General features: G+C 36.0%; 1 protein-coding gene across 1 annotated transcript in view; it reads right to left on the bottom strand.

Annotated features, from left to right (window-relative positions):
- GRM3 (glutamate metabotropic receptor 3) overlaps positions 1-26,656 on the bottom strand; it is a 242,985-nt gene that overhangs the window by 80,238 nt on the left and 136,091 nt on the right. The window contains exons 2-3 of the mRNA XM_056118109.1: positions 25,523-26,134; positions 1,719-2,574 (exon numbers count right to left, since the gene is read on the bottom strand). Of these exons, the coding sequence (XP_055974084.1) occupies positions 1,719-2,574; positions 25,523-25,990 (1,324 nt within the window). The 5' untranslated portion in view covers positions 25,991-26,134. The remainder of the gene's footprint in view (positions 1-1,718; positions 2,575-25,522; positions 26,135-26,656) is intronic.

Raw genomic sequence — 26,656 nt, 5'->3', positions numbered from 1 at the left:
ATTTTTGTTACATAAAACAGCTTGCAAGGATTCTGAAATTAAAGAGTTCTCTTTATATTAGCTGCTGGTGATGGATATATTTGCATACTAAGGAGTAAGGAATGAACCAGAATAACGAAGTTAAAATAATACATGTGGTGAATAAAGATAAATGATTAACCCAAGGGTAGTCTGAAAGAGTGTGTGTGTTTCAAAATATCTTATTCATCTTTAAGAATTAAGTGAATATGGATGCTATTTATAGATACTTGGGAGTTCATTTGTATTTAAATATATTTTTTTACTGAATCAGTTGTCCATCCTTTGTTTTTGGAGATCTTAATGGACACTGATCTGGGACCCTGAGATAAAGGTTGTTTTACTCTTATTTTTTGTGTTTACTTATTTCTATATGGGATATAGAAAGAATATATTCTAAAGAATACATTCTAAAGAAAGGCTATATCTTTACCACTTTCAATATTCATTCCCATGGTAAGAAAAGGTATCTATAGATGAATAGGTAGAGATGTTGGCATTTTAATTTCTATAACATTTGACTACCTTTGAATGGGATGAAGAAATGATATGAAAAGTATAAGCTAATTAATTTTTGTTCTTATTTTCAAGGCTAGCTTAGGGATTAAGAATTTTAGAATAGGAATCAACTGTCATGGTTTCTTCTGAGTACTACCAGCGGTTTGTCAGGCCATTTGCTTCTGAATGATCATCTATATGGGAGCTGTGAAAAATACCATTTGTTCTGATGATATTATGACTTGAGCCTGTAAACTTTCATCTGTTGACTATATATCAATTGAAACAGACCATGCAGTCTACAGTGAAGCCCCAGTGGTATGGGACATTATTAGCACTGGAGACAAATTGTTATAATATTTTGGCATCAAAATCTTTTGTACCCAGTAATATTGGTTGCTATGTTATGATGTAACTCAGCAGAGAATGCAAGCCTAAACTTTTGTAATTTTTGATTGTTAACAATTTATTAAAATGATGTGCTAGATATAGAATTTTGATGGTATTTAGAAATAAAAAGGCAGCAAAAGTCACTTGGAATACTTCTTTGTATGTTCACTACTATATCAGGATGATTTTCATGAGTCTCCAATTTGCTTATATTCATATTCTCAGAATAATGCCTCATTTCATAACATAATTGTTTAAATTCCACAACTCTTAATATCAACATAAAAAATCCGTAGAACAATAATAAATAAATAAACTCAAATGCCTAGAAATCACCATGATCTTAGTACTGAGTATCTTTCTCTCTGTCCCTCTAATTAGGCCTTGAGAAAACAGAGACTTTTTCCTCTCTCACCTACTGTGAAAGTTATGAGTTTTTCCTTAAATCACTCACAAAGAAGACTTAGAAGTTCATGTTCTTTAGATTGCCAATTCTGCTAAAGAAGATTAAATGTCCGTATCACATATGTCCTATCCTACATCAACAAGAAAGTTAGAAAATGTCTTGTAGCCCTAATCTATCAGCCGAGCCGAAGGGGTCTTTCTAATATCATGCAGAGCACCAGCCAAGATAATCATTCAAAAATAAGAACATCCCCAAAGCCCATCATAATTCAACTTGGAAAAAAAATTAAGACTTTCACCCCCGTATGTGACCAAACCAATAACTTCTAGGTTAGTGGTGGAATAACTTGACTTCAGTTTGATTCCAGTAGTTTGCATCACAAAACGATGAGAAGTTCCTTGCTTACCTGTGAAGTTGATTTTCAGCAAGTAATCTTTGTACAGCTTCTTCCCGTCCAGGATCTTCATCGCATCACAAAGCTTGGTGGTGTTGGGACAGAGGGTGCGCTGCATTTTGTGCAGAGCGTGGGCCATGGCATACACAGCATTCACCACAAACATGATCTTAGATTCCTGTTCATAGTTGCTGCTGTCGATAGCCAGGTGCTTGTCGCAAGCGCGCCTGTGGTTCCGCTTGTTCTGGAGGCTGCACTGGAACTTCTGCTCCCAGAAGTCACGGAACCAGGGGTTGCGGTGGTTGTTGTAAGGGTTGAGGCTCTGGAAGTAGTGGTCGAATTGGCGGACCGGCTGCGAGGCAAGCTCCAGAGTGATGGCACCGTAGGCCACGTGCTCGCTGCCTTTGACGATGCTCTCCTGCGCGCCCCAGCCGTCGCTGGCCACCCAGGTGAATGAGGCGTTGGCGCGGCTGGCGGCAGCAATGAGCTCCCTCGAGTCATCACTGCGCATGAAGAGGACCACGACGCGAGCGTTGGGCTTCTGCAGCAGCTCCCGGATCACACTGTCATAGGATTTGCGGATGTTGGAGCGCCCTACCTTCTCGGCTGTGGCGATGCAGATGTTGCGCAGGCGCGCTTCCTGCTCGAACGCTTCAATCCCGGTCTCCCCGTAGTCACCCTCAGAGGCTACCGTGGACACGTAGGTCCAGTTGAAGTAACGCAAGATCTCAGCCATGGCTTTGGCCTGGTAGAAGTCGGGGGGCACGGTTCTAGCGAAGTAATCATAGCGCGACTTGTCGCTGAGTTTGGCGCTGGTGGACGCATAGCTAATCTGGGGAATCTGGAAGAGCCTCAGCAGGTTGGCCACCTGGGGGAAGGGGAAAAGGAAGCATGTGCTTTAGAAACCAGGAGCGGAAAGGCTGGGCAGGAAAACGGAGCCGGCCAGATCTTATACTCACTTCCCAACCTGCATCCAGATCACTAAACCTTTCTTGACACTGTGGTCTAGAGATCTCTCCATCTCCTGTTTTGGATTTTGCAAAGTTGATTCAAGGCATGCGTTTGGGAAAGGACGAGGTCAAGAATGAAAAAGGTATATCTTCCCCTGACCCTCACCCCCATCCACCATGTGTCTTTTTGCCTGTCTGTGTTTCTTTCTCTCTCCCCACTCTATCCCCAATTTTGTTCGACCCCAGAATTTCTGTTCTGCTGTGTCTTCAGCGTAGATTCTTCAATAGTTCAGTGAAGTGCCCAACTCATTTTTTTTTTTTTTTGATAACTTGACTGCAGTTGTATAGAAAGAGCCTGGGTGTTGTCTGATTCTCACTTCCTCCTCTTTTGCTAAAAATGTCATTCTCTGAAAGAGTTTAATTTGGGAGCTGTATGCCACATGGACAGTTCAAATTAGACATTTATTATCTAGGTTAAGCTAGAAAAATCAATTTTATCTTACCCACACCAAATTTTAGGTGTATACTTTTCTAAATTTCTGAAAAACTTGATTTGCTCAATATTCAATATTGTCGTTGTTCCCCCCACTTCAAGAATTATTTCTATTTGGGGCATTGTGAAAAGAAAACATTGAAATGCTGGTTTCATGGCATTTTTTACTAAAAAAGCAAATAAGGAATTATTGAGGACCTTATTGAGAATGAATTATCTAAAAGAAGTTTAACGCTTACTCTGAATTTAAAAAAAGTTAATTTCTTATAATTCACTTATCACTATTTCACTGTTTTTCTTCATTGCAGAATAAAAAAAGAATAGTATAGGTAATAAAGAACATTTTATGATAGGCTACAAAAGAGTATGTTTATAGACATCTCCACATATCATATGCATATCTAATAGCATGGTTTTATTTTGTTTTAGAGGCCATACCCATGGCACTTTGAGGTTGGGATGTCTCTCCAGAGGTCCTTTGGGAACCATGTGATACTGGGCATTGAGTCCAGGGCTCCAGTATGCAACACACACACACACACACACACACACACACACACACACTCTCAAGCACTGAGCTTTCTCCCCATCCCCCAATCTGTTTGTTTACAATTTTCTTGACTGCTTGCCATATTTCAACACTTTTATATCTTATACTTAGTTAACTTACATAATATATTAAATCAGCTTCAGTCAAAAAACTGAGAATATTTCTGTACACTTTATGACTACTTTGAAATTTTCCTGCTGGAAATTTTGGTTTCAGGTTTATATTTTACATGTAGGGATCACAGCTTGAAATAGGCAGCTGTTAGCAAAGAGTGCAAATAACATAAAGCAACTGACATCTGAGTCCTGATTAATCATCATTTCATCTAGCAAAGGAAACCAACAGCCAAGTTCATATACAGTCACACGGCATGTTCTTGGATATCTGGCATGCTATTCAAACCAACACAATAATCTCTGAGCTATCAAATGTTTTCTAAATCATTTCAGTTCTGGTATCTTTCACAACTACAAATAGAACAGCCAGAAAATCTGGCACTTAGCATGCAGATTTAGGATTCGAATCTTTCTTGCATTTAGTAACGGTTGAAAAAACAACTTCAGGATATGGATGAATTTTAGGGAATAAAGTAGAGTAGATGGGTAGGTGGGAAGATGAAGACTAGTATATCTTTTATTTTTTTCTTTTATCAGGACCAGGAGTTCCTACACAGATGGCCTATACAGGATCATTTGAACATGGCAGCATAATTTGTTTATTCAGCCTGATTGAAAGGACTCTGAACCTGTATTTTTATTACTTCTAGACTGAGTACCTGGTTTCCTTTAGATTTGTGTGTGACACTACAGCGAGATTGATGATGTCTCTCCTAAGAACCTTCTCTGTGCACAGGTTTGGTTAAGTTAATGAAGTTCTTTGACAGCACTGGAAAGGGCATAACTTCTTGGTACTACAGTTTTCTCATCTTCAAACTAAGTTTGTTAAGACCTGGAACTCTGCAGAGATGCAGAGAGTGAAAGGACCTGAAAACTGCTTAGAGACAGTATTTCCTTGCGACCAGAAATCATAGTGAAAGTTTTCTAAACTAAGGAAGCATTCTTCTCCCAGAGGGGTATAAGCAATGAGAATTTGTTTTAGGAAATAGATCCTCTCTCTTGACTATTAGGATTGTATGATTTCATGGTTTCCTCTTCAGGCTGTTTGAGAAGAATTTAGAAAACTTTCTATAAAAGAATTAATTAAACATGGGCTAATAATACATGAAAGGGTATAGTAGTAAGTCAAGCATATTTCAGAAGGTAAAATTTATTCAGATGAATAAAATCACAATTATTGCCATCAGTTTAAAGATAGTTAAATGTTTCTATGTGTGTTATATATGGATTATGTATTTAGTTAGAAGATCACAACCAATTCTAGGAATAAATAAGATATGTTTGGCCAGCTGTAGCCTGAGGATGGAACTCGGATAAGAAAGTAACTAAATTTGAACTATATAATCTATATTGCTAGCGTAGAACAAGCCTGTAGTTGAAAATTATGACATTCAGGTTTATCTTAGAAACACAGTAACAAAAGCTTAACAGAAAACATATTAACATACTTTTATCATTGCAAGATATTAGTAAAAAGTTCATTTTCTTAGTTTATGAGTAAAAAGCTTTACTAAAAAAAAGTTAAATACCACAGAAATCAGTAGTTGTAAATCTATCTTTCCTCACAGACCTCAATATGATCTCTAGAATAAAGTTCATAGTTTGGTTTATGCATTTTAAGAATGTATTTTTCTATTGCACAACTACTTACCAACATACATTTTTCCTTCCTTTGATATTCACATTAATGAATATTAACAAACATCTGTTTTTTAGAGATGCAAAAGCTGAGTTCTGCTATTTGAATAAGAATTATCCTAATAGTAAAATTAGAAAGTGGTGATGAATATCAATATTTATAACAGGATATCTTGACTTTAAGCATCCTATAGTTGCTTGACTTTAAGCAACTGTAAGTGTCCTTCTATAGTTGCATTTTCCTAATTCTAATTATGAATATGAAATCTATATAAGAACAATGGGAAAGCATAACTAGCATTATTTGTGGTATATACTGTGTTTCACTTAATTGATATTAGTTATAATTTTCTATGTAATATGGGATTAGAGGGAATTATATTAATGAAATGCATCAGAAGGTAAAGGACAGATACTGATTAATCTCAAGAATGTGTGGTATACTGAGAATCAAACCTTAGGCCTTGGTGTACAAAATTGAGATTAGTGAGCTTTGGAGGAAGAATAAAAAGGAAGAGTTGGACTATAAGTGACATAAAGACAGTAGTGGGGGGTCTTGGGCATTTTGGTGGTGGTAGAGATATAGTATCTTTGCTTATCAAAACATTGAACTTTAACACTTTTGTGACCATGTTACCTAAAATGCAACAAAATAATAAAGTAAAGGGAAAAAATGATGGGCTATCAAAGCAGTTTTTACTGAATCATTTGTGTAAAGACTAGATGCCTTACTCACTTACTATATACTTACTCACTTGCTCTATAGAAGACTAAGAAAAGGTCATATGCTTTCTTTGGGAAAGCCAAAAGAAACATAGGAGCTCCCAAACTGAACATCATTTTAAATATTAAGAGGAGAAGTCTCTAGGATAGAGAAGTTAAAAGAAAATCTGGGAAAAAATTATGCAGGTATATAATTAACAGGAGTGAAGAAAGGTAAAATAGGATCTAGTTAAAATATTTTAAAAAAATTTTTTAAAAAAAGAAAAAATGTTTTTAAAGTAGAGGTGACACATCACATGATAGATAATTTAAAAGGCACCTAGCTGAAGAGTGATAGAAAGGCATAAAAAATTTCACATAATAGAGAAATTCTCAAGATAGATAAAACAAGATCTCTCAAGAGCACAGTGGACTTCTGCACCTCAAAAGAAAGTGATCAAAATACAAAGATAGTCTAAAGAATGGGAAAGGATATTCACTCAATACGCATTTGATAAGGGGTTGATATCAAGGATATACAAAGCACTAGTTGAACTCCACAAGAAGAAAACATCCAACCCCATCAAAAATGGGGTGACAAAATGAACAGAACCTTTCTCAAAGAAGAAATCTGAATGGCTAAAAGGCACATGGGAAAATGCTCTACATCATTAATCATCAGAGAAATGCAGATCAAAAACGACAATGAGATATCATCTCACATCACAGAGTCTGGCCCACATCCAAAAGAACAAAAGCAACTGGTGTTGGTGCGGATGTGGGGAGAAAGAGACTCTCCTTCACTGATGGTGGGAATGCCAACTGGTTCAGCCCTTTTGGAAAACAGTATGGACGATTCTCAAAAAATTAGAAATTGAGCTCCCATTTAACCCAGTAATACCACTCCTGGTAATATATCTCAGAGAGGCAAAAAAGTACAGTCGAAATGACATCTGCACTTGTATGTTCATTGCTGCACTGTTCACAATAGCCAATATTAGGAAAAATCCTGAATGCCCGAGAACAGATGACTGGTTAAAGAAACTTTGGTACATCTACAGAATGGAGTACTATGCAGCTATTAGAAAAGATGAAGTCATGAAATTTACATACTTCTACATGGAAAGTATCATGCTGATTGAAATGAACCAGAAAGAGAGGGACAGACATAGAAAAACTACACTCATCTGGGGAATATAAAGTAACAGAATGGGAGATGAATGCCCAAGAATTGTTGAGATAAGTACCAGGAGGTTTGCTCTACGGCCTAAAAGCTGGCAGCGCATGCTGGGGGAAAAGGCAGCAGATAGAGAAGGGAACACCAAGTAAAGAATGTTTGGAAGATTCACTCGGGATGCGAGATGCGTGCTGAAAGTAGACCAAACACGAAAGTAGGCCAAACACGATGGCACTCAATACCTCTGTTGCAAACCACAACACCCAAAAGGAGAGAGAGAGAACCAAAGGGAATGCCCTGCCACAAAGGCGGGGTTTTGTGGGGGGATGGAGTGGGGTAACTGGGATCATTGGTGGTGGAGAATGGGCATTGTTGGAGGGATGGGTACTCGATCATTGTATAACTGAAAGCCAAGCATGAAAGTTTGTAAGTCTACAACTGTACCTCATGGCGTTTCACTAATTAAAAAAAAAATGAGCACACTGGATTGCTAGGTTGCACTGAAGAATTTCTGTGAGAAGATGTAATGACAGTGAAGATGTGATGCTATGAGTGTACTTCCTGGGCATCTTCATGTACAGCCTAAAAGATTGTCTTGAACCTTAGTATTAAGAAAACCAAAGCACAGAATGTCAGCTAAGCAAAGCTATTTTTGTTATTGTCATTACTAAAGTAATGGATCATACAGTGTGGTGGTGGTGAGGGACAGAAAGAGAGAAAGTCAGAAAGAGATACAGAGAGAGAGAGAGAGAGAGAGAGACTAGATTGGACAGTTGGTTCTGGATGAGTCATAGAAAAACACTGCCTAGTGCCTCATTTATTTGAGTTGGAATATTTTTTCACTTGGACATATTCTCATATCAAAATTATAAAGAAAACAAAAGAAAAAGTCCACGATCATGGTACTTGAGTTTGGCACCAGTTCTGAGTTCTAGAAAAAACTGCAGAATTGGATTATGGACTCATTCTCAATAATCACTGTCACTGTCACTGTCCTCCTGTTGTTCACTGATTTGCTCGAGTGGGCCCAGTAACATTGTGAGACTTGTTGTTACTATGTTTGGCATATCAAATACGTCACGGGTAGCTTGCCAGGCTTTGCTGTGTGGGCGATCTCAATAATCACAATCAATAATCTCTCTCTCTCTGTTTTGAGGTTACCTCTGGCAGTGCTCAAGGGCTTTCTCAACTCAGTGCTTGGGGATAACCCCTGGCATTGCTCAGGGGGCCATGCAGTACTTGGGGACTAAATCCCAGGTCTTCTGCATGGAACAGATTATGTTCAGCTTGTTGAGCTATCTTTCCAGCCTCAACATCAAATAATCTTTGAGAAATCAATATTGAAACAATTGTCAGAGGACAGACAAGGAAAAAGGTAAAATTCAGAAAATATAAAACAAGAGTAAAAATAGCCTGATAAGCATGAGGTATTTTGGTAACTTTTTAGAATAGAATTATATATTCAAGGCAATTATTAGAAATCAGCACTGATTTTCTATGAATGATTTTCACAATAATTATTTATTTTTAAAGCAATCTATTTTTTAAATTTTTTCCTTCTAAATACCAGAGCCAAAACTGTGAATTCTTTGTTTATTTGCACATTTTGAGATGTAACTATCATACATATAGAAACTATTCAATATGATATGAATCACTTAGGTGAGAATTATAGACATGGAGGATTATGACATGAACAAGTTATTGGTAAAATCTGGCTCTCGTAGAGAAGAGAAAATGATAGGGACTGGACGAGAAACAGAAATATTCAAAAATAACAGTTTTAAATAGAGGTTTTGGTCAAGAAGATTAATATTTTTATTTTTGACTATGGTGAAAATATAAATAAGCTATAAATCTTTACATTTTAGAGCTAGAAGTTCTCAGGAAGGAATTAAGTCTTGCTTTTGTGAGAAAACTAAATCTTAAGGGGTTAAGTTCCTTTCTAAAATTATACAAGTAACAAGCATAAAAAATACAGTTAGACCCTAGCCTTTTCATTTTCTCAAAGGACTAGGGTCCTTCTCTGGCAATAAGGTGATATTATATAGGAATAGATGTATATTTGTTGATTGAAGTTAAAAATTACACAAGTGAAGAAAGAAGATGAAAGGCAGGAAATATTGTAGCTATACATTTAAAGTTAAATGTTACAGAAATCCATCAGAAACAGGGGATATTAAGAGGATTATTGTATTTAGGGCTGGAGCCATAGCACAGCAGTAGGGTGTTTGCCTTGCGCGCAGCCGGCCCGGTCAAGCTGGGTTCAATTCCTCTGCCCCTCTCGGAGAGCCTGGCAAGCTACCGAGAGAATCTCACCTGCACGGCAAAGCCTGGCAAGCTACCCGTGATGTATTCAATATGCCAAACACAGAAACAACAAGTCTCATGATGGAGACGTTACTGGGCCTGCTCGAGCAAAATCGATGATCTATGGGAGAACTGTGACCATGATTGTATTTAGATTTTTATATCATCTCTGTGGATGTGTTGTCCCCTTTAATCCTCACTAAAATCTTACAGAGTAGATACTACCATTATTTATAGATAGGAACGAAAGCCCAGAGTGTTTAGGGATTTTATTGAAGAACCCACAGTGATAGACTGAGGATTTTATCACACATATTTTGAGACCCTGCACCACTTTTTCGATCTATTTTGCAACCCAAGTTCTTTACATATACTATATGTGATTCATCTCAGTAAGGTATATATCATTTAATCATTTTGTCTTTTTTCCCCAGTGTTCTAGAAACATAAATCCTTGATCTGAAGACACCGAGAAATCATTTCTTTTTTTTTTCTTTTTGGGTCACACCTGGAGATACTCAGGGGTTACTCCTGGCTCTGCACTCAGGAATTACTCCTGGTGGTGCTCGGGGGACTATATGGGATGCTGGGAATCAAACCCAGGTTGGCTGCGTGCAAGGAAAATGCCCTACCTAATGTGCTATCGCTCTAGCCCCAAGAAATCATTTCTTGATATCAAAAAGTATACTTTCTCATTTGTTAATCTCTTTGTGGTGTCTCCATAAAACTCTGTCTACTGACCCTCTTCAGAGATAAGAATTGTTCAGGAAAATTTTAACTGGAAGATTGAAAGCTTCAAACTATAAGTTTCTTGATCAGGTTTGAATTTATCATTATGTAAGAAACACAATAACGTTTTTATGGACTAACTTGTTATTTTTCTAGTAACTTAGCACTTTATGCAGGTTTATTGGAAGCTTTGCCTATCCATGGTGTATGCTATATAGCTTTATAGTAAATATTTCAACACTGTGGGTTGTTTGAATAGGTATCACTATGTTTCACCATAACTTGTTAAATCAGGATTGTTCTGACTTTTTTTTCAGCTCCAGGAGAAATGTGTAAGATGTCAAGACTAGCTAGTTACAGTCTTTCCTAGTAGATACCATGATCTGAAATTAGTATTTTTGTTTTATTCACATTTTCAACAAACTAGTATTGATCATTTCTTCTTATTTTCATCCTCCAAATGAATTCAGTTCCACATAGTTTCTCCAGTTTACCTTGTTTTCAAATCTACATGTCTTTAGGCATCTTATTCCTTCTTCTTAGAAGGATCTTTAATTATTGACAACATAAGAAATCAATTTATGTAGGCTAAATTTTGTGCCCTATCTCTGAAACTGATTTACTTCTTTGTTTAGTTTCTTGCTTTCTTTTTCTTTATTTTCTTTCTTTTTTTTGGGGGTAGGGTCGGGTGGGCCATACCTGCTTTGCTTTCTAAGGCTACCCCAGTGTAAGATTAGGGGCTTCTCTAGGCTCAAAACTCACTGGCTCGTTATTGGAAGGGCTCAGGTGACCTTGTGCTGCTGAGATCAAACCTGGTCCTCCATCATGCAAAGTATGTATTCTAGTCCTTTGAATTTTTTTCCCAAGAATCCTTTCTTCCATAACTCCTTTATGTATTTCTCTCTTGGCACTAATCATACATGGTGATTTCAATATCACTCTAGAGGAGTGAGAACTGTGTTTTAAAGGAGGCTCCCGATGGATCTTGAGACTTAGAGGTACTGCCAGCAACACTTCAATTCTGTGTTTGTTGCCATCAGACTACATTGGATGGTTTAAGAGCAGGCAGTGCCAGAGATCAGACTCAAGATTTCATGCATTTCAGGTACCTCCTTAAGTCCTTCGAGCTTTCTCCTTGCCCTACACCTCTTTTTTCCCCCCCATAGGACCATTCCAAATGGCCTGTAGTATATACCACCAAGGTTACATCTGGACGGGGATTGAATTCGGTGCATTCAACATTCTAGACTTGTGTTCTACCACTGAAGTTTTTTACCCAGTCCTAGAATGAGAATTTTAAGAACAGGGAATTAGTATTTAAATCTTCCTTTGTCAATACCACACAGTGTGGAATTGTTCTGTAATGTTTGTTAAATCAGTGAATTGTGAATAGATTGATAGTTTGCGTCTGTGTTGTATGACCTTTTCTAATTTTAAGGATAGGTTTCTTTGGAAAAAAACATACCTGTACACCAGCTGGCAATGTAAACTACTATCAGTCTATTGATAAGCACCTCATTTGCTTAGCACTGGGTCTATTTCTCTATTTCCATCTTTTTTTCACCAAAATGAGATATCATCTAAGACAAGGAATTGACTTATGTATTAGGAATTTGAAGGAAACATTATTTAAAGATAAATATATGATGAAAACTATTTCTCTAAATTATCTCTAACTAAAATACAAAAGAATAAAATCAATATCACATCAACTGGATTAGATCATTTTATGAATCCCCTCTCGGCCAGAAAATTATATATACTGTTTTGTAGTACCTGTTCTAGGAGAATGAACTAAGGGACTTATCTTTGAGTTTTCATTTCCACATTTCACACACTGAAAATGGGAATCATTTCAATATATCTCCAAAATATGCTTTACCAAAAGGTGATATTAAGGACTGTTGGTAAGAAAAGGTTTTCTGGAATCAGATATATTATGTGCAAGTTATGTAAACAGATTCTCAGAGCTCACATCAGTTACTTATTTTTGCTTTGAGAATACATACATTTTTATATTTCTCATTATCAATAGATAGTTGTATAGCAATGCTAAGAAGGCATCCAAACCATATTTGTTCATTGTTGGGAATTTTCACTTAAAGACTGCTTTATTTAGGAACTTTACTTCTAGTATATTTTAGTACTACCAGGTGTACAAGAAATGGTGTGAACATTTCTTTTTAGGATCACAGATGTTATGTTTTATTTCAATTATATTCTGATTATAGAAAAAAACAAAATATAGAAATTATGGGAAAGATATCAGTTATTTCACTAATATTTTAATAGTGTGAAAAATGAGTATAAATTGGAAATTTTAGAAATATCCACATCAGTTCTGTGGTAACTCTTTGAATTCAGGATATCAATAATGTTTCCATTTCAAATATGAGCCATATTCCTCCTGTGTTGACACAAGATCAAATATATTTTCAATGGAAGTCAATATGTATTGTCTAAGTTTAAGGTCTAGTAGACATTATTATCTCTAAAATGATGATAATGTGAATTCTTCGAACTTTGTTATTAGTTTCTAAAACTATGTGAATACATTAAAAGGGACAACAATAATTGGCTTTCGTATACACTTATCATTAACTACAAAATTTCCAGATGGCAAAGAGTCATTAAATTTTTATTTTCCAAAAACAAGGACAATCTGCAGTGCAAAATTACATACATTTGAAATTTTACTTATTGGTATAGGGAACTTAGTATCTTGGTAGTCAGTAGTAACTACAATGGGTTTGTCTTTGTATTCTGTGCTATTCATGTAGTCTTTGGGGGCGTTTTCTAAGAGCAAGCCTGCACTTTTAATTGCTTTATCACACATGGAGTGCTGAATGCTGTGTTTCATTTTTTTTAAGTAATTATATATAAGTTTGGAAGAGAATCACTGAGTGCTGCACTTTTGCCATCTGCTCCCTTATAACCCAGGATATTACACGAAGCAAATCCCTAAAGTCATTATGATAAGTATTCTCAGTGACCCTTCTTTTCAGATTGATCAACTCGTACAAAATTCCAGACTGGTTTGTATTCTAAATTGTAACTGGAGGTGGTATGTTATTGAGAAACTGCCTGAGGAATTCAAGATATTCAAATCACATGAATTATTTACTCCTAAAGGGGTGCCAATCTTACTATTTTTTCAGAAAATGATTATTGGGGAGGGGGTTGGTGGGAGAATCACATTATCTGTAACACATCTGCAAATGTTTTGCTTGATGATGGCTGACTGAAGCCCAGAGATTGTACCAGCTTTAGGAACTAATATAATGGAATATAGCAAATTTTGGTTTACTCAGTATAATCTGTAAAAGTCACCAACTTGAGTGTACATGAATGTGTGCCAAAGCACTCCACTAGAAGATGCATATTATCATTCCCATTCAACAGTATGATTTCTCATTCAACTGCTGATTTTAAAGGGTATTTCTGTTGAAAATCTTTATGGCAAAACCTTTAAAAATGACTCAGACTATGGATATAGCCTTGAAATCAGGGACATAGGCTTTGCATGCATGGGACACCATATTGCCCCACCCTTCTTTAGCATTGTGAGGTGTAGTTCTGGAGGCTTCCAAGTACAACGGGGATGGTCGTGGTGGTCCCCATTGCTTCAGGATCCAAATAGCACTGCATCTGTTCATTTACATTTAAACTGTTTGGCAAAGTTGTTGAAATATCACTAAGAGAGACCCATAGACCCTGAGAACTAGTTGGGAAGCACTAGCCCCCATGCAGAGATAAAAAATGGCTCAAAGTAATTCAATTTCTATCCTCTCCTCTCCTCCAAGCATTGGATTTCATACCCACGATTTAAATACTATATAGATGCTTTTGTTTCTTTTCTGTTGCAACCAAGAAATTTATGAAAAAAATTATTACTTTGGGCATACTCATAAATTATTATAGGGGATGAAATGAGCTATAGAACACACAACATTTCTTGAATAACATTTTTTAGGACACTGACATATAACGCTGGTCAAATTTCTCATCATGCCATGTCATATTTGAACAGTTTCTCTCTAACTAAAAAGGCACTTGTTTAAAAATAACAATGTTTTACCCAATTTAACAGGAAGACTAAGAAGGTTTTTTGCCAACTGGATCAGTCTGTATCTATTTTTATTCCTTTTTATCTTTATGAGGTATTTCTAGGAAAAAATGGGATTGCGTTGGTTTGGGTTCCAGCCATTAACAATACTATCAAAAATTTTATGCCAGATCTAGTCTGTGGTGCAGATACTTATATGAAGCACCTGCAAAACCTACAAAAGCATAATTTCCAGGTAGACTTGTCCTAGACATATTAGAAAAAATTCTTCAGTAACATTAGTGTTGATTTTTACAAAACCTGTTGAGAATTTAACAGTCTCTCATTGAAGTATCCATAGTTTATTTTGATGCTTAATATCACTTGTACAGCAATAAAATGACAAATATAGCCTTTGCAATTAAAAAAGCATTCCCATCACTGATGGTTGTTATTCAAAAGCAAGAGCTTTTGGGCATGCCTAAAGAGATCTGAGAGCTGTAATCTAATGCTTTTAAAAGGTAAAGGTAAAGGCCCTCCCATTGATCGTCGATTTGCTCGAGCGGGCCCAGTAACGTCTCCATTGGAGACTTTGTTGTTACTGTGTTTGGCATATCGAATACTCTCGGTAGCTTGCCGGGCTCTCCAAGAGGGGCGGAGGAATCGAACTCGGGTCGGCCATGTTGGCCGCTTGTAAGGCGAACGCCCTACCGCTGTGCTATCAGAGCTTTTAAAAATATTTTTTTATTTTGTTCTGAAATTCCATGTTAGTAATTTAGTATAGAGAAATGCATCTTCACTGAAGAATGAATTTATTGTTTTTGGTGTGCCAACCTATGTCATTCATGGCTTTCCCTGTTAATGATTCATTGCTTCAATAGAGCCATCATATACCAAAGCAAATAGTAGAGTGGTTTGATATACACAGTTGGAATTAGACAAGTATTGGAATGTAGCCCTTTCTCTATGTGAGCTTAGATAAGTTTTTAATTTTCAGTCATTAAACTTTATTTCCTCTTCTGTGAAAGAAAATAATAATAGTCCTTAGCTTATAACGTAATATAAGGATTGAATGATAACCTATTGGTAGTTCTTAATTCATTGGTTAGCACTTAGTACATGCTGAAGAATTAACAGAGATAATGAGCATGTTTAACCCACAATCATTCATTCTTAGACCAATATAATTATATGAAGTATATTTTAGGTAGGGGGCGCACCCAGCTGTGCTGAGTATTTATTTCTGGCTATGTACTCAGGGATTGCTCCTGGCAGGGTTCTGGGACCACATAGAGAGCTGAAGATCAAATTAGGGTTGGCAGCCTCCAAGCCAAGCACCCTAACTGCTCTATTCTCTCTGGTCCCTAAATGAACTATTTCAAATGTAGCTGTTTCAAAATTAGCAATCTATCCCCATTGTAGAAACTGATAAGAGACAAATAAACACAGCCCAGGATCTATAAAAACAGAGGTTAGAGAGTATTTTATTATTCTTATGTGAATTATGACAAGGTCCCAGGTTGAGATAACATTCCAACTACATTATATATTTAAGTGTAGGCTTACTCAACTGAAAGGTAAATGAAAGTTTTTAGGCAGAAGAAAGGAAAGATGAAGGCCTGTATTTATTGTGTCTCTTTTAATCTGCATAAATAATTTTTCTTACAGCTACTCTGTAGTGACAGGTAATATGTCTAATGTATATAGATATTTTTTAATTTTGATGGACAGTTATTTTTAAAGGAAAATTCTGAAATTGTAAAATCATATGTTCAGTCATATCTGTTTTCCACCATGGACTAATTTAATTGTCTGATTTGTATTCAGGGAGGACTCATTGTGAACCTGGTGGCAGTTACTCAATTTGGAGGCACAGTGCCTGGAAGGAACCAATGAGTTCCTGAGATGCTGGCCCTGCACATTCAACCCTATTAAGTGATGGCAAGATACTTTGTCATTCTGATCACATGGCAAGGATATCTGGTCTAAATTTGGAATATAATTTTGAAGCTGTTGCTTTTATAGTTTTTGCCCGTGTGCTGCAGTTTCTACTGATAGAATATAATATCAACTAGCTTACAACAATCAAGACTTTATCCCTTGTAACAGAGGAATTTTCATAATTTATCAGGTGGTAATGTCAGAAATAACCACAAAACACAAATTCAATCATCTGAAGTGTCAATGTTTGCTTAGAGTTTTACTGCAGGTATTTTTAAAGCACTATTTTTTACTCCTCAAAGTCCACTAATTGGAAAAATACTTTGTAAGTATTTGACTGCATTTTTCAGACCAATAAAAGCATTTTCACTACATTAAATCAATAAGCTTTCATTATTATAAATTGCCAAGAGTTGGCTCTTTCCTTACTGAAACACTGAGCTTTGTATATATTGATCCATTTTAAAAGGCACAAATTAATGATAATTTCTAAGAGATCTGTGTGTTAAAGCAAAATCCCATGTTAGTTTGATTGGAAAGTGTCAGAAGTCTTATTTTAATTAACTTGCCCATTACTCTGTAATCACAATACAACACACATGTTGGTATCTCAAGAAAGTCTTTAATTCTTGCATTTCGTCTCCTGACCTCCACCATTGGCATGCACTAGAAGCTGGTTATCAGTGATGGATCACTCTTCTGTTTTGTGGGGCTGGAGTGATAGCACAGCGGGTAGGACAGCGTTTGCGTTGCATGCGGCTGACCAGGGTTTGTATCTTGTATGCTCCCCCAAACACCACCAGGGCTAGTTCCTGAGTGCAAAGCCAGGAGCATTCCCTGAGCATCTATGGGTGTGACCCAAAAAGCAAAAATAAATAAATAAATAAATAAATAAATAATCCTCACTTGTTTTGTGGACCGTGGTTCTGATGGCAGTGTCTTGTTTTTCACAAGAGCAGTTTTCAAATAAATGCATGACAGAAAGGGAATTAATTAAGGAATAAATTAACTCCAGAGCAAAGGGAAAAAAATAGTGTATCCCTGTAATTATCTCTGGTGAGAAATTTCTACAATGAAACTATGTTAACAAGTATTTTAAAAATTGCTGTTGTCTTCTTTCCTGTGATGGTGTCCTTGAATAGTGTTGCCCTTTCTAGGAGGAGGGGAAGCGGGAACAATGCAGGGAAGTTTCAAAAACAATCAGCTTGGTGCAATTGCTTTGGAATGAAAAGTCTGGGAGGAAATAAATAAAAAAGATTCTATCTGAGATAAGTTTTGAGTCAGTTTTTTCTAAAGCTTAGACAATGTGAAGAGGTGATCAGGATAGCAGAGAAAAAGGCAAGCTATATGGATTCTAATGTTGATTCAGCTACTTGTGAAGAGATAAAAACCTGGACCTAGTCTTTGGTTTGTATGAGTCTCAATTCCTTTCTGAACTGTTCCTCCAGGATAGGAGATATTAAATTTCTTTTTTTTAAAAAAAGAGAAAACAAACATTGATGACAATAATAAAAAGCTCACAGATAGATTATAATAAATTCTAAAATGTTGAATGCCTAATATGTATGAGGCACTATTTTTTGCTGTGTTTAACACATTTTCTTAACTCACACAGTAACCCAGTGAGAGATGTTTTATTAAACCTTTGACATGAGGAAAGAGACAATGGGGTTAAATAATCTTTTTTTGGTTTTTACCAAGTGGGTAGGGCATTTGCCTTACATGCGGCCAACCCTGGGTTGATTCCTCCGCCCCTCTCGGAGAGCCCACATGGCAGAGCCTGGCAAGCTCCCCGCGGTGTATTTGATATGCCAAAAAGAGTAACAAGTCTCACAATGGAGACGTTACTGGTGCCTGATCAAGCAAATCTATGAACAACGGGAGGACAGTGCTACAGTGCTACCAAGAGTTTTTAAATTATTACACTGAAAATTTTTCCCTAAGTGACACTAAAAATTTACAGTTTCAATGTATCCATTATTGTATTTTAATATTAACTTCATTGAATGCAACTACAATCTTTATTTCTAGAAACGTAAAAACCAAATCATACTAGAAAATGGATTGCTAATGCTATTTTTTCTAAAAAAACTATAATGATATTTATGTATTTTTTTTGTCTTAGCTTCAAGCAAAGTATTTTGTAAATGGTTGACAGTGGGCTTATTCTTTATTTGGAGAGAGGGCATAGAGCTAAGACTGGGACGCTAGCCTTTTCCAGAATGGCTGTGGGTCCCCAAATGTGTTGACTTGGGTAATTTTTCCTGGGCTAATGTCAGGACAGATGGAGTAAAATCCTGAGAGTTTCTCTCTAATCAAAGCATTTTGGGGTATACCTGTAGACTGAAGAGATGGGGAGGCTGGGGAATTTTGTCCCACAGATCACCCTCCTACATCATATTTCTGTTATGTTGAACCCAATTTTCCATTAAAGAAAATTGCTGATTTATTATTTATGAGCATCCAGACAGTTGTAGAAGAGGGAGGCTATGGTACTGACCTCTAATCTAAGAACCATTTAGGGATTTTCATGTTTTCTGACCCTGTGGTATATTACCATGCTATTTACTCTTTCAGTTAATTTAGAAAATATTTATTTTCAGGATTGCTTTTCATGCCTGTGTTCTTCCTTGAACACATGCCTCACTTGTCTCTTTCAATTTCTTTGCTTGCCTATTTCCACTCTTGAGTAGCCTGTGTTCTCTCCTGACAACGTACATCTCTCTCTTTTCTTCCCTCATATCTTTCCTTTAAAATCTTTATTTTTTAAATCAGGGGTTGGAGCGATAGCACAGCAGTAGGGCATTTTCCTTACAAGCGGCCAACGTGGCCGACCCGAGTTCGATTCCTCCGCCCCTCTCGGAGAGCTCGGCAAGCTACAGAGAGTGTCTCGCCCTCACGGCAGGGCCTGGCAAGTTCCCCGTGACGTATTCAATATGCCAAACACAGTAACAACAAAGTCTCCAATGGAGACGCTACTGGGTCCACTCGAGCAAATCGATGAACAATGGGAGGACCGTGACCGTGACCATGACCGATTTTTAAATCAGAAATGTTTTATTGAGGTATCATGATTTACAATAGCAGTTAATTTCAAAATGGTAGGGGTCTCATTCTAGGTGAGTATATGAAAATAAAAACAAATGGATTCTAAACTCAAGGAACTTACATTTGACAAATAATTAGATGATCATTTATATTTAATAAGAATGAAGGTGTATGTTTATGTAGTAAGAGCAAAGGAGAGTTTTCTCAAAAAGGATTAATATCAGCAGATAACCGAATATAGGAGGATTTGGCAAAGCTTACAAACAGCTAAAGAATGTTGTATTATAGGTGAAGGAAACGTTATGTTCTCTCTTTTATGAAAGAATGTGCAGATACCATTTTGTAGACAATGGGAAATTTTAAAGGCATGTTTATTTTTTATACATATCTGCACAACTCCATTCTTTTTTGTTCTGTTAGAATTAATTCTCTTATTCTCTCTGTTCTCTTAGTACTACGTTCACTAAGATTCAGGTTGTGGGTGTTTTATGTATGATAATTCTCAATCTTCTCATTCATGCCTCAGGGACTCACAAGATGTCTACTACTTAAAATATTTAATTTACATTTTCTCTGCTACACATCATTAGGACTCTACCTAATAATGTGCTTGCTGCACTAAAAATAAACATGCTTAATAAACTCTTATGTTCTGATGAAAAAATTATGAATACCCTAATTGTAATATGCAAGTAATTGAGATTTACAAAAATTTTAAAAATACAATCAAGTGAAATATGGTTGTCTACTTTCTTTTAAAGTGATTCTGATACAAAAGAGACTAGTACTTGATGTGATTCATATTTGAGAGCTACATATGCTTAGAAAGTTGACAAATGCCCTTAAATGTCATATAGTTCATATACTAAAATATTACTTAAATCTCCTCAAAATTAAGTTAAATTTTGCTTGAATATATCATGTTAGAGGATGTACTTCTTTTATCCCCCGACTTCATATTGTTTCATTTCTAAGAATTTTCTATTATGCTGGTTCTAAGTTCCTCTGATTAGTGACTGTCAATGTAGAGAGAGTTATTTTGTGATTTGACAATGTATGAAAATATTTATGAATGCCATAGCTTTGGACACCTAATGGACAGATGCTCTCTATGATGTTAAACATCCTACAATGCAGAGTAGCTCTCCACAAGACAGAATTAGCTATCCAATTCTGCCAAGGTTGAGAAAGCATGTTTTAGATTCAATTTATTTATCCAGAAAAAAGTTTCGAGTTTCCATTCAGCATTTATCTGATGCTTAGAGAGAGCTAACAACATGAAGAGTCTATACTCCCAAATTTCTCAACTAGCTTTCTGACTCTTTCTCAACACATCAAATTATAAAGGAGGAAAGAAACATTGAGGGAGGGCAGTGCACAGTAGTGATCCACATTGACCAGTGGCGATCCACTTCTGCATTGAAGAATTTAGTGGAGAAGGAAAAGGAGAGTGGCATTTTATGTAATCTTTCCACTGCCTAAACAAGATAAAAATCTCTGAAACTTACTGTGAGAGATATAGTTTAAGAAATTATTTTCTGATATTATGTGAACAATGCCTGGCATTCCAAATCTGTGTCATGCTGAACATTAAAATTACCATTGCCCAAGGTTAGAGAGTATCTGAGAGTTGAATATTATTAAAGGTTCAAGGATCTGACCATACAGGAATGGGAAGGTGTAACAAAGTCCTTTCAAGATGTTTTTCTGCCATGTCTGTCTTCAATTTTAAGATACCATCTAAACCAAGTCCCTGATGTTTCTGAGTCAATTTATAGTTGTCAAATTTCACCTTAAAAAGTGTTCCAACTAGACAAAAAGAGACTGAATAAATGATGCCTCTTCTGAAAAGTGAGGGAACAGTTTTAGAACATTTGAAGAGACATTTTTTAGTAGACAACTTAGAATCTACCTGAAATTTACTTGAAAAAATCTTGAGCATAAATAGTACCTCAAAATAAGAACAGTGTAGACAATTGTGTAGCTAAATTCAGTCTACCTGATTCTCTTCTTGAATAAATAATTTTTTCTGAAGTAGGAGGATTGCAAACCAATAGAAAGGAGCAGAATAAGGAATTCTTGACAAAGAACTTGTTCACTAAAGGAGTATAGACACTAGATATAGTTACTAATAGTGATTTTTTATGCCATCTTTGATTACCAATTTGAAAAATCAATACTGAAGATAGACAGATAGTACAAGGATTAAGGCATTTGCCTTGTCCATGACCAACTCTTGTTGGATTCTCTGGATTCCCCACTACTCCCACGACAGCCTGAGCACAGGGCCAGTAGTAAGCACTGAGCACTGCCTGCTGTGGTCTCAAAACAAACAAATAAAAATTAATCATAATGCTTTATAAAATGTATGACCATAGAGTAGTTTGTGTTAGTAAGAGTGTTGAAAAAATAATTATTCAGGTCTTCACCAATGGCCATAATAGCTATACTCAGCAAATCATTAGGAATTTCTTCTTTCATGCAGTTTTCACTATCTGCAAACATTTGCAAACAAAAAAATAAAGCTTAGGAGAAAGGACTTCCTGCAAAAGTTCTGCCAATAAGACAATCAAGGTCTAAATGGAGAAAATTGTAATTTCTACATTGACCCAAGCACAAAAGAAAATACCCAAATATTGTCATTGTCAAAACTTTTCTATTTCTACAAGCAACTTTGTGATAGAAAACTATGTGCTCTCTTTCAAGACTGGAACAATTAAATGAAAAAAATAAATTGAAATTGAGGGGTGGATCTTTGCTAGAACATTTCTTCTACAGAATGAAAAAAGTTAATTTTTCTCTCTGTTCAATTTAAGCAAAGACCCTTTTCAGTAAACACTGAAGAAGTTAAAAATTGTTAAAAATGGATGCAGTGTTGACTGGTCTGTGGGATTCTTTGTAGCTCCCAGTCATACTCTGTCACCACGGTTACCAGACACCAGGGTCGAAGATCCAAATAAACCTGGGAGCAGCAGCAGGTGAGTGTGAGGAGAACAGAATAAACCTCTCTGAAAATGTTTCCTCTTTAGTGTACAAAAAATACCTTGAATTCACTCCTGGCATTTATTGCTTTGGATCGCTATTGACTACACTTTTTAGAATTCTTATTGAAAACCTGATTCAAAAGCATAACAATGAAATGCTCAGCTCTATAAGTGCTCCCTAAGACCCTTTTAAAATTCATAATGCAGAGCTCAAAGCAAAATCCTTTGGCCAAAGTGGTCCTTGACTATCTGTCTGAAGGTCAGTGTATAGGCCTTGCCATATAGGTTGCTCTGCTTCCAAATTTACCTTACCCTGGACCAGAGAGGGGCCTAAACAGAATATGAGCAGTCAGGATATCATATCTGAAGAAATGAGGTTCCCTCACTGTCCCTTTCTTTCTGGATCACCCATTTATTCTTTCCTTGGAGACCCATTGCTCATGAACTTCTGCCACAAACTTTTGCGCTGCCTCCTCAGATTCTGGACCTGGTTAATACCATAGCCAATAAGCCTTATTTCTACTGCAACATTCATTCTCAGTCATCCTTAAAACCTTTTTAAATTTCATGTCTTTCCTTGTGAATCCCACATTCTAGTTCTGAACTGTGGCCCTTCTTATTTCATAATATTAAAGCCCGCAGTCAGATTTTTACACATAGAAGGAGCTTTATATAGACTAGCTTGCTAATGAAGCATGTAGAAAACCAACAGTAACTTCATGGAGCTGCAGAAAGCTCCTGAGAAGGTTTTGTTGTTTATTGTTTGTGGGATGGGGGTGGGGTATAGGGCCTCTCCTGGGGGCCAGAATACTGGCAAGTACTCAGGAGGCCATACAGTATCAGGGATCAAATCTGATTCTCTGTGTATGTGCAGCCCTGTGGGAAATCTCCTTGACCCCCCTGAGCTGGATTTATATGCGGCTCTTCAACTGACATTACTTGTCATTGTAGAAATCTAATATTTACCATTGATTAAATATTGGCTCTTGAGTGAGGCATGTCCTATATGTAGTCTCAGTCTATCTTCTTAGCAACTTTGTGAAGTAAAAACTATTTCTCTTGGGTTTTTTTTTTGTTTGTTGATTGGTTTTGTTTATTTTATCTAAGATCACTATGTAAGTTTTTCATAGGTAAATTAATAAATGACAAAGTTGGAATTCATATCCTATCTTTATTATTTTTTTTTGTATTTGCTCATGGTATTGAAGTAGCTAAGACTTTTTCAAATCCTATCCTTCTGATGTCAAAATTTTTACTTTTACTAGTACAAAATAATAACTTGGATTTTTTTCTTTAAATTCCAAACTTTTATGTGCTTTGAAAAATATGTCAACATTTGGGAATTCATAGTGATAAGAACTAGATAGATGAAATGATAAGCCAGTTTCTTCAGTAATAGAAAAGAGGCTTCCTGTGGCTGGGAAGCTAACTCATGTGTAAGACACTAAGTTCTATCTCCACACCACATGGTCCTTGGGCATCACTGGGCTAAGCACTGGACTATGAAAACCACACAGTGATAGCAATAGAATGGATTTTACTGAAATGGGAGAAACTAAAATCAGGAAGGCACATTTGTAATCTCATATGAGTGGTACTGTTGGGTTTAATAAAAATATTTATAAAATGTGTGGCACTCATCTGCTGAAGTTTGTACTGAAATATGACTGACATATTTTTTAATTCTCCCTTCTCAAATGGCAAATTCCATCGCTCATGATCCAAGTATAGAAAAAAGTGTTAAAATTAACATGATATGATTTGAGATGTGCAATATTTTCTATTTATCTAATGAAGTCAAAGGGTGTTTATGAAAAAACTAATTATCCTAATTACTCATAATATGAGTCTGTGCTCTGAAGAAGGAAAAAGATTTGAAATAGCTTATTTAGAATAGCACAGAATTTGTTGTAGAATTTAAAATGACAGAAATCTGGGATATAGAACTAAGGTTATTCCAATGCAAAATGTTTCTGACATATAAACACAATACAAGTACAATACCTTTGTACACGAAGGTACAAACACAATGCCTTTAGTGTGTCAGGATTTAATTATAGTAATTTGGTAAGAGGCAAAGTATATGACTTTTATAATTATGGACCTTTTTAACTCTGACATTAGTGCTTTCACTAAAAAAAACAGGTCTTCAAGCCACATATGTATGTCATATGTAATATTGAAAGTACATATGAATATAAAACTTTCAGTTCATTCTAGTTCTTATGCTACCTATCTATAGGAGTTTCATGAAAGTAATTTTTCTAGGGCTTAGAAAATAAAAAAAAGTGTTTGAATGAGATGATTTCTCAGCTTTTTCTAAATCTAAAATCCTAGTAAGTGTATATTGAAAAAATTTCAACAAGCTATTTTGTTCAATAACCAAGTTTTATAACCCAATGATCAGTTTTTAACTAGTTTAAGCTGTATACTTAATTTTTCCTTCTTTTTTTAAAAAAAAGTAATTATATGACTTCCATTCAAACCATGAGAAATTATTTATAATTTGTCTCTGAACAAAACAAAATACTGGTATAAAGTGAGGATATTGTCCATTCTTATGGATGGCTTCAAAATTTTTTTCTTTATTATTAAACCCACATTCTTTGTGCTCCAAGTTTGAAATTCTTGTCTTAAGGACAGAACATGATTTTTATCCATTCTTTTGACTCCTGGCTCAGACTTGTGGATTGTTTTGAGAATAAGATGATAGCATGTGTGATGCAAAAAGAAGCTTGGAAGGAGCATATGCAATTAATTTTTTATTCTCTTGCACCTTTCCCATAACTGTGAGAGGAACATACCTGATGGAAACTAAGCAATAACCTAGAACAGAACAATACCTTGTTGAACCCAGCTTTGACCAGCTTACTCTAGATGATCTTTAGATTTGTAAGGCTTTGTAATATTGATTTTAGTTACAGAATTTTGAGGTAATGGTTACCTGATATTCTTAACAATTTTATTGCTAGAAAAATGTTGTCTGCAAGTTTATTTTATGAAATACATAAATGAAGAATTATGTTTTTAATGTCATTCATTAATAAAGTAATTTAGATATTTTCCATTTGTTCACACAAGACACAAAAGCAAAGAGACACGGTGTTTTAATAACAGTGCAGTGAGATCTTACCTGTATGGAAACACTGCTGTAGGAACCACCAATAACCCCTGCAATAAGCAGCGGGATATTTTCTTGAATGGCATAGGATCCATCAGGACACATATACTCTGCTTCATCCACTTTAGTCAAAGATGCCCTGACAAATTCCAGTGATTGCTCTAATGCATAAGTATCCCTTGAGCACGTATCCAAAATGTGAACACCCAATTTCACTCCTGGTAGCAAATAATTGTCTTTGTTAATTTCATCAATAGCAAACAACATAGCCTCCAGGCGTTGGATTCCTCGATCTTCATTGATTCGCCCACATTCTTCAGTTCCAGTGCCTTTTTCATTAATAGGAAATAGGCCTCCTAAAACAAGGTCACCTTCTATTTTGATTTCCCTCCTCAGAAAGTTATGGTCCCCCAAACAAAGTAAAAATCCTTTTGAAAACAAAGCTAAAGTAAGAACTTGGAGTCTCGTCAACATCTTCATGAATCCTGTTTCTGTACCTCTGGGAGATATCAATGGATGGAGCCAACGTTGCCCACTAGTCCTCCTCTTTCATTTCCGAACTGGGTCTTTGGCCTGTCCTTCAAATCTGGGAAGAACAGACTAACAGAGTCTGTCACCAAATTCCTAAAGAGATAAAAATTATCCATACTAGTAAAATGAACAAAACTGGTAAAGAAATCAGTAGTGATTGCATTGCTGGACCTTAGTCAGAACTTAAATAGAATAATGACTAAAATGACCATTTACTAAAGACATACTGTACTATTAACCCAGGAATTCCCCAACAACTATTCCCATCCAGATCTTACACACACACTTTGATGCCCATCTTAGTGATCTGTCTTTCTGAAAAGGACAATGAGGACTAAACATAAAGAGAGCTGAAAAAGTATTCTTAGAATTGCCGTAGTGGTCACACTTTGATTTTCCTAATATTAAGTTTAGTACTCTCTACTGAGATATTTAGTTTGCTATTGGTAGAGAAGTAACTTGGACTTTGTTTCCTCCTTTTCAATTGCATCTAAAAAGTTCTTCCTTTTTGATTTGGAATCAAACAAAACACAATGTATCTCTGCCATTGTTTCTGCATTTCTACCACAACTTCTTCCTCCCATTCACAGGTTAACTTTTGAAAGAATTGTCTGT

The sequence above is a fragment of the Sorex fumeus genome, unplaced genomic scaffold, assembly GCF_029834395.1.
Source record: "Sorex fumeus unplaced genomic scaffold, SorFum_2.1 ptg000037l, whole genome shotgun sequence".
NCBI classification, from domain to species: Eukaryota; Metazoa; Chordata; class Mammalia; order Eulipotyphla; family Soricidae; genus Sorex; species Sorex fumeus.
Note: the sequence above shows the minus strand (reverse complement) of the source record. Positions and strands in the feature narration are given on the sequence as shown.